The sequence below is a fragment of the Tachysurus fulvidraco genome, chromosome 15, assembly GCF_022655615.1.
Source record: "Tachysurus fulvidraco isolate hzauxx_2018 chromosome 15, HZAU_PFXX_2.0, whole genome shotgun sequence".
In the NCBI taxonomy this organism is placed as follows: Eukaryota; Metazoa; Chordata; class Actinopteri; order Siluriformes; family Bagridae; genus Tachysurus; species Tachysurus fulvidraco.
In genome coordinates this window covers 16,520,672-16,528,225 of record NC_062532.1, presented here as the reverse complement: position 1 = coordinate 16,528,225, position 7,554 = coordinate 16,520,672, and the positions used below count along the sequence as shown (strand labels likewise).

At 38.5% G+C, this 7,554-nt stretch overlaps 1 protein-coding gene across 1 annotated transcript; it reads left to right on the top strand.

Annotated features, from left to right (window-relative positions):
- Positions 1 to 379: 379 nt before the first annotated feature.
- On the top strand, positions 380 to 5,873 carry mettl2a (methyltransferase 2A, methylcytidine). Its single transcript, XM_027138968.2, has 9 exons — positions 380 to 555; positions 3,147 to 3,235; positions 3,377 to 3,645; positions 3,735 to 3,784; positions 3,992 to 4,052; positions 4,511 to 4,650; positions 4,995 to 5,101; positions 5,209 to 5,274; positions 5,482 to 5,873. The coding sequence occupies exons 1-9, from the start codon at positions 443 to 445 to the stop codon at positions 5,655 to 5,657; spliced, it is 1,071 nt and encodes a 356-aa protein (XP_026994769.2). The 5' UTR covers positions 380 to 442; the 3' UTR covers positions 5,658 to 5,873.
- Positions 5,874 to 7,554: the final 1,681 nt, after the last annotated feature.

The following is a 7,554-nucleotide window of genomic DNA, read 5'->3' as shown; positions in this document are numbered from 1 at the left end:
CAGTGGAGGTCCAAAATCTTCATCGCACGGAAGACGATCAGAGCTGGTACAGTTTGTGCATGCCTTAGGTGGTATAGAGTTATGTGGAAACAGATAATTAACTGTGGCCCCTAACAGTAAAAGCTGAAAGAAGAAGAGGAAGAAGAATGACTGATAAGTAAATAAACTGGATAATAAAATCTAATAATAACCTATTTGTGCTGTGATCATAAGTAAATCTGCTTGTATTTGCTGTTGTTGTTGTTTGTTTGTGTGTATTGTGTGTGTTTGGTATTTTGTTTCATATACATAAAATAAAAAGCCTTAAAAAGCCCATGCTGTAGCATGAAGTGGGCGGAGTCATGGTGACGTCACTAGAACTCCCAGACAATCCGAGCGCACGAGGTAGGGTTAGCCGGAATACGGGTGGGGAAACATAGCCGGCGCGGTAGCAGATGGGAACATGACAGACTCTGCGAATGGACCGGCACCAGAGCCGGTGGACGGACTCAAGCGGCCCCAGTTCGGTACCCGGTTTCTCACAGACCCGAGGGAGGTGTTTCAGCACAACGCCTGGTGTGTGAAAGTCCGTGGGTGCTAAGAAATAATGCACAGAGCTTTAGCTTTCTTTCTCCACGCGTTTCCTTAATAATAACATTGTGTGTGTGTGTGTGTGTGTGTGTGTGGTATGTTTGTATGTATGTGTGTGTGTGTGTGGTATGTGTGTGTGTGTGTGTATATGTGTGTGTGTGTGGTATGTTTGTGTGTGTGTATGTATGTATGTATATGTGTGTGTGTGTGGTATGTTTGTGTGTGTGTATGTATGTATGTATATGTGTGTGTGGTATGTTTGTATGTATGTATATGTGTGTGTGTGGTATGTTTGTGTGTGTGTGTGTGTGTGTGAGTGAGTGTGGAGTGTATGCGTATGTTTGTGTGTGTGTGTGTGTATGCATGTGTATGTGCGTGTGTATGCGCGTGTGTGTGTATGCGTGTGTGTGTGTGTGGTGCTCAGTGTGTTTTATCCTAATCATTTACACTACAGTACTAATGAAGAAGGACGTTCACAATGTTTCTATAAGAAACCTACTTCTTTTCTTACTGTTAGTGTTGTAGCTGGTTCATGTAGAGACTGAACACGTGTGAAAGGCTTTGAGTTATCTGCTTATTTATATCATGGAGTGCTGATGTTATTTAAATAATGTATTTTTTATATTTATTGTGAATTCATCACCACTTATGTGAAGCAGACGTTTATGTAGCATTCTTGGAAGGAGTTTCCAATGAAAAGTAGTAAAGTTTACAAAAATTTTTTTTCATCTAAAGACTCATGGCTTTGCTGTTTCTCTCTCTATTTCTCTCTCTCACTCTCTCCTTCTCTTTTCTCTCTCACTCTCTGTCTCTCTCTCTCCTTCTCTTTCTGTCTCTGTCTCTGGCTCGCTCTCTTGCTCTCTCTCTCTCTCTCTCTTTCTCTCTCATTCTCTCTCGATCGATCTCTCTCTCTCATCTTCTCTTTCATTTTTAGTAATTACAACATACATTAAAATGAGCAGAACTCACGTGTTTTTAATGCATACTGTCACATTAATCAGAACTATAAACGTTTATGGCATTCGGGCAGATGCCCTTATCCACTGGTTACAGACTTATTACCATGGAAACAAAACTCTGTTTAGGGTTTTATTTTTGTTTTTTTTAATATACACATACAACAAACAGGGACCTTCCACCTCAGTGCCAGAACAGAAAGGAGTCTTGCTGTATACCTACCACTTACCCTGAGAGATGATGGGACCAATCAAGCTTTGTAGGCGTCAGTGTTTTTAATCTGATGCGTATCGAAGCCAGTGGAGGGAGCGCAGCAGCGGGGTGGTGTGTGAGAACTTAGGCAGGTCGTTGTGAAAAAAGTTGTGCAGCTGCATTTTGGATCATTTACAGAGGATGAATTGTGTTCATACAGTAGGTAGACCTGCTAGCAGTGCGTTGCAGTAGTCCAGCCTTGGCAGGAGACTAGAGACTGAAAAAGTACCTGAGCAGTAGTAGAGAAGACATAACATGAGCGTGTCACATTAACAACATGCGAGGAATAGGACAGTTGAGTGTCCATGGTTACCCCAAGGATGTGAGCTGTGACTGAATGGGAGATCAGATCGTTATGCAGGGATATTGCTAGATCCTGACCTGGGGACATATCACATGGGATGACCAGCTTTTTTTTTTTTTTTTTTTGCTCGCTCTACTACTTGCTCACTTTATCTATCTATCTATCTATCTATCTTCCTTCCTTCCTTCCTTCCTTCCTTCCTTCCCCCGGAAAATAGAGAAGGTTCAGGTTGAGATGGGAATTTGTGAAAAAGGAATGCTTGTGAATGTTTTTTTTTGTTTGTTTGTTTTTTGTTTTGTTTTTCTTTGTCACTGATTACTTTCAATGTACCATGTTCTGATTTAAAAAAAATCCTGTACTTGCAATTTCGCAAAATACGTTTTTCACAAAATAAGCTACAGCAAAATTAAGAAAAATGAGAAAAACCTTCCGGATGGACTCGTTAATGAGGGCTGTGTTGTTTTTACATGTCTGTGTTGTTGTTGTCTGTATTGATGTGTTTGTGTCTGTGTTGATGTGCCTGTGCTGTGTTGATGTGTCTGTGTTGTGTTGATGTGCCTGTGTCTGTGTTGATGTGCCTGTGTCTGTGTTGATGTGCCTGTGCTGTGTTGATGTGTCTGTGCGGTGTTGATGTGTCTGTGCGGTGTTGATGTGCCTGTGTTGTGTTGATGTGCCTGTGCTGTGTTGATGTGCCTGTGCTGTGTTGATGTGCCTGTGCTGTGTTGATGTGCCTGTGCTGTGTTGATGTGCCTGTGCTGTGTTGATGTGCCTGTGCTGTGTTGATGTGCCTGTGCTGTGTTGATGTGCCTGTGTTGTGTTGATGTGCCTGTGTTGTGTTGATGTGCCTGTGCTGTGTTGATGTGCCTGTGCTGTGTTGATGTGCCTGTGTTGTGTTGATGTGTCTGTGTTGTGTTGATGTGCCTGTGCTGTGCCTGTGCTGTGTTGATGTGCCTGTGCTGTGTTGATGTGTCTGTGATGTATTATGTTGATGTGTCTGTGCTGTATTATGTTGATGTGCCTGTGTTGTGTTGATGTGTCTGTGCTGTATTATGTTGATGTGTAGGGATAATGTGCAGTGGTCCAAAGAGCAGGAAGATTCAGCTCAGAGGAAAGTGCAGGAGAACAGCGAGCCTCTTTCAGCCGAGAAACAAGGTAAGTGTGCCCTTTTTTGCACTTCATTTTGTCATATTTACATATAATTATTTATTTTGTTTGCATAATATTTCTGCCAGGTTGTCTGTGTTGGTCGGTTTGTACACATTTTCTGAGTGTGATCCCCACTGTTTTTAACAGAGGATTATGAGAATAGAGCTAATGAGTACTGGAACGACTTCTATGCCATCCATGAAAACCGCTTTTTTAAGGACCGCCACTGGCTCTTCACCGAGTTCCCTGAGCTCGGCCCTCAGCGTTCCCAGACTTCAAGAGAGGGTCCGACATCAGATGAAGAGCTGGTGCAGATCACAGCAAATTTGGAACTGAAGGGTGAAGAAACTCCTGCACCTGTCACAGAAGAACCAGCGGCGTTTCCTGGAGCCTCAGCCACTTACCGCATTCTGGAGGTCAGTCAGCTGATATATATGTGATACGCATGTGGGTACTGTAGATAAATGTGTGCAGACATATGCTTATCTGCATGTGTGCCCTTTAGGTAGGCTGTGGAGTTGGTAATACAGTCTTCCCAATTCTCAAGACGAACAAGTAAGATATAAAATAATACAATTATCCTACTGTATTCTCTAGATTTCATTTTAAAATCAAGGGCAGTTGTAAACTCTTGAATGTAGTAAGCACCCTTTTTTATTTGTTTGTTTATTTTTATTTTTATTTTATTTATTTATTTTTTAGGATGTTCTTTTGTCAATAAGTCTTGGAACACATTGTTTGTTTGTATTTTCTGATATCCAGTGATCCAGGCCTTTTTGTGTACTGCTGCGATTTCTCCAGCACAGCTATTGACCTCGTCAGAGTAAGAGAGAAAGTCATTACTAAGTCTAAATCGTTAGGGAAGAGAAAAACAAAGAAAGGTGGGAAAAAGAAGGATGGGGGTTTTGTAGGATTTTTTTTTTTTTTTAAATATTTGAATACATTTTATACATTTTAGTTTCTATTTATATTTTTATAAATATAAATTAATCTATTTAGCAATATATGTATTTGTATGTACAAATTTTTGTGTATTGTTACATATTTTTATTATTATTATTATTATTATTATTATTATTATTATTATTATATAAACACATTCAGACAAAGCATTTTTGCTTCAAATGCAGCTAACAGTTAGGGACATTTATAGGCTCTATTTATTCATCTTCTACATAAACAAAATGGTTTATTGTTTCAGACACTGTAAATTACACTGCTAAAATCTGCATTTATTTTGATCAGGCAATTGATTTACAGACTGATTAATTTCCTTTGCAGTCTAATCTGGAGTACGACCCATCTCGATGTCACGCCTTCGTCCACGACCTGAGCGATGTCACAGCTTCTTATCCAATGCCAGAGCAGAGCCTCGATGTTATCGTTCTCATATTCGTCCTCTCCGCTCTCCACCCTGAAAAGTGAGTGAGTTAACCTATAGGAGAGATTAGTGCCTGTCGCCTGTCCCTAGCCTCAAGTGTACATGTAGTCGACTTCAGAATTATTGGCACCCTTCAAGAATTGGTTCACATCAACATTAAACACATTCACTATAAAAGGCTACTTAAGTTTTCTCTGTCAAAAAATAATTCTCTAAGAAATGAATTTTAAAGATATGTTCAAATAAAACAAAAAAAAAAATCAATTACTGTCCCTATATTAGTTTGTTTAATTTAAGGGAGCATAAAGAAAAGCTATTAAACATTCCAGTTAATTGAGAAGTTCATCTAATCGTATATAACCTTTATGCTTTTCTCTCTGTCAGGATGCAAAGCTCTCTCAGTAAACTGGCCAGTTTGCTGAAACCCGGAGGAGTTCTGTTACTGAGGGATTATGGACGCTACGACATGGCCCAGCTCCGTTTTAAAAAAGGTCAGAACTTTAAAAAGCTTCTAATGCATACGTCCTTCTGTGCTGTTTTTTTTTTTCTTTTTCTTTGTAAAGATGTTAAAGGTTTAAGTTTTGTTTTCACATTTTAGGAAGGTGCTTATCTGAAAATTTCTATGTCAGAGGAGACGGAACACGAGTTTATTTTTTCACTCAAGGTAATGAGCCTTTTACGCACACACACGCACACACACACACACACACACACACAAAATCAGTGGCTGCCTTTGTTTCCCCACATAATTGCTGTACGTAAGTTGACAGTGTTACCTGAAACTATATTTGGTGAAACATGATAACTTGTACTTCATACTCACTTTTATTCCTTTATCTGCCTCTTTCAACATCATTCCCTGTTCTTACAGAAGAGCTACATGATCTGTTTTTTGGAGCTGGTCTGGAGAAGGTGCAGAATTTAGTGGACCGAAGGCTGCAGGTGAACAGAGGAAAACAACTGACCATGTACAGAGTTTGGGTGCAATGTAAATACCGCAGAAACACAAAGCCTCTACTACAGGTACCTGAAGCTGAGACAAGATAGCAAGGAAATCCACTGGATTACACAATGAGCAAAGAACCGGAACTCTGACAACTGGCGAAATAGATACATAAAATCTAAAGACAAACATTTGTGGCTGGAAAGTGGATGGAGAACATTAAATACCGTCAATCCTTACTGCTCTTATCATATGATCAAATGATTTTAAATGCTTTTAAACATTTATATAATGCAAATAAAAGATGGTTTTGGTAAATACCTGTTTTGTCATTATTTTGTCTATGGAGATCAAATAAATATTGAATAATAACTGTTAATATAATGTTGCTGGTGGGAAAGTCTGAGTTGTTGCTGAACTCTACTAGAGCATTTCTGAGTGTTCCATTTACTCTCCTGGAGGCTCGAAGACTGCAAAAATAATTATCATGTCCCAGTTAAACCTATTGTTTTGAAATTAGCTACACATTTCCATGACTGCAGGAAATAACTTATTCTGGCACTGCATAATTCCATCTTTAACATTGTAGGTATTGACAACTCTTAACAGCACAGTTTGTGTCAGGGAGTGCAGGTCCAAATCTTGCTGGAAAAATGCCCCGATGTCATAACGGAGGCAACAGTTTTATCGTTAATTTGTCAATTGTTTGTCATTAGGTGATTATTGTTATACAGGTTAAGTGTGTACATTGATATGAAGTAGGTTGTTATGAAAAGTCCTGAAGATTAAAGGGGTGAGAATATTAAATTCAACGAAATCCAATCAATTTGACCTATTTTTATTAAAGTACATACAGATTTCTCATGGGCTCAGTTTCATCAGACATATACAATGATATATAAATCCATCCATCCATCAATTTTCTGTAGTGCTTATAATACGCATGGTCCCTGGAAGCCTGGAATCTGACCAGGGGGACACACAGTCACACACTACAGACAATTTAGAGATGACAGCAGTCTATAGTTAATTAGTCTGAAATTGGGAGGATGGGGGGGGGGGGGGTTTTCGGCGAAAATGGGAAATGTAGACACGGTTTTTGAATATGAAAAATATTGTCACAAGTTGAACAAGCTTTCTGATGCATTTTGATATGCTTTTTTTCCTGCTCAACATGGTTATAAAGAGTTGTTATTTGTGTTACTGTAGATTTGCTATCGGACTGAAATACTCTTGTCATTCTCTTTTGACCTGGCTCTTCAACAAGCAAATCTGCAGAACTGTCACTCACTTGAGATATGTTTGTTTGTTTGTTTGTTTGTTTGTTTGATGGTTTTGTGCATGGAAAAAAGATAAGCAAACTGTGCTTTATATCCAGACTGGAGCAAGATGGACTTTAGGTTACAACAGGAAACAGTGGAGCCGCTGGGACCCATGTCCTGACACACACACACACACACACACACACACACACACACACACACACACACACACATATATATATATATATATATATATATATATATATATATATATATATATATATATATATATATATATATATATATATACACACACACACACACTAGTCAAGCCCAAAAAATCTTTTACATTAATTTTTTAGATTAGATTGTAATCTGCATATACTGTAAGTGTGACAACTGCAGGAATATCTAATTAAGTTTGTGTTATTTGTGTTGTATTATTTAGTTTTGATCATTAATAGAAAAACTAGACTGATACGCTTCAGACTTAAACAGTAGATGGACAAAATGGTCTGTTTAGGAATGAAGGGATTTTTTTTCTTTTTAGGTTAGAAAAAGGGTGTTATGTTTAACAAATATGCCGGTGTTTAAGCGTCTCTAAACAGGAAATATGATCACTGCTAATGTGTCGGTTTATACATTAGAAGAGACCTTAGCAATAGTGACAATTGTGGTTTGCAATACTTTTGCATTCTTTGTAGTGTAGTCATGTTATTAACGATATAGGTATGGTTTT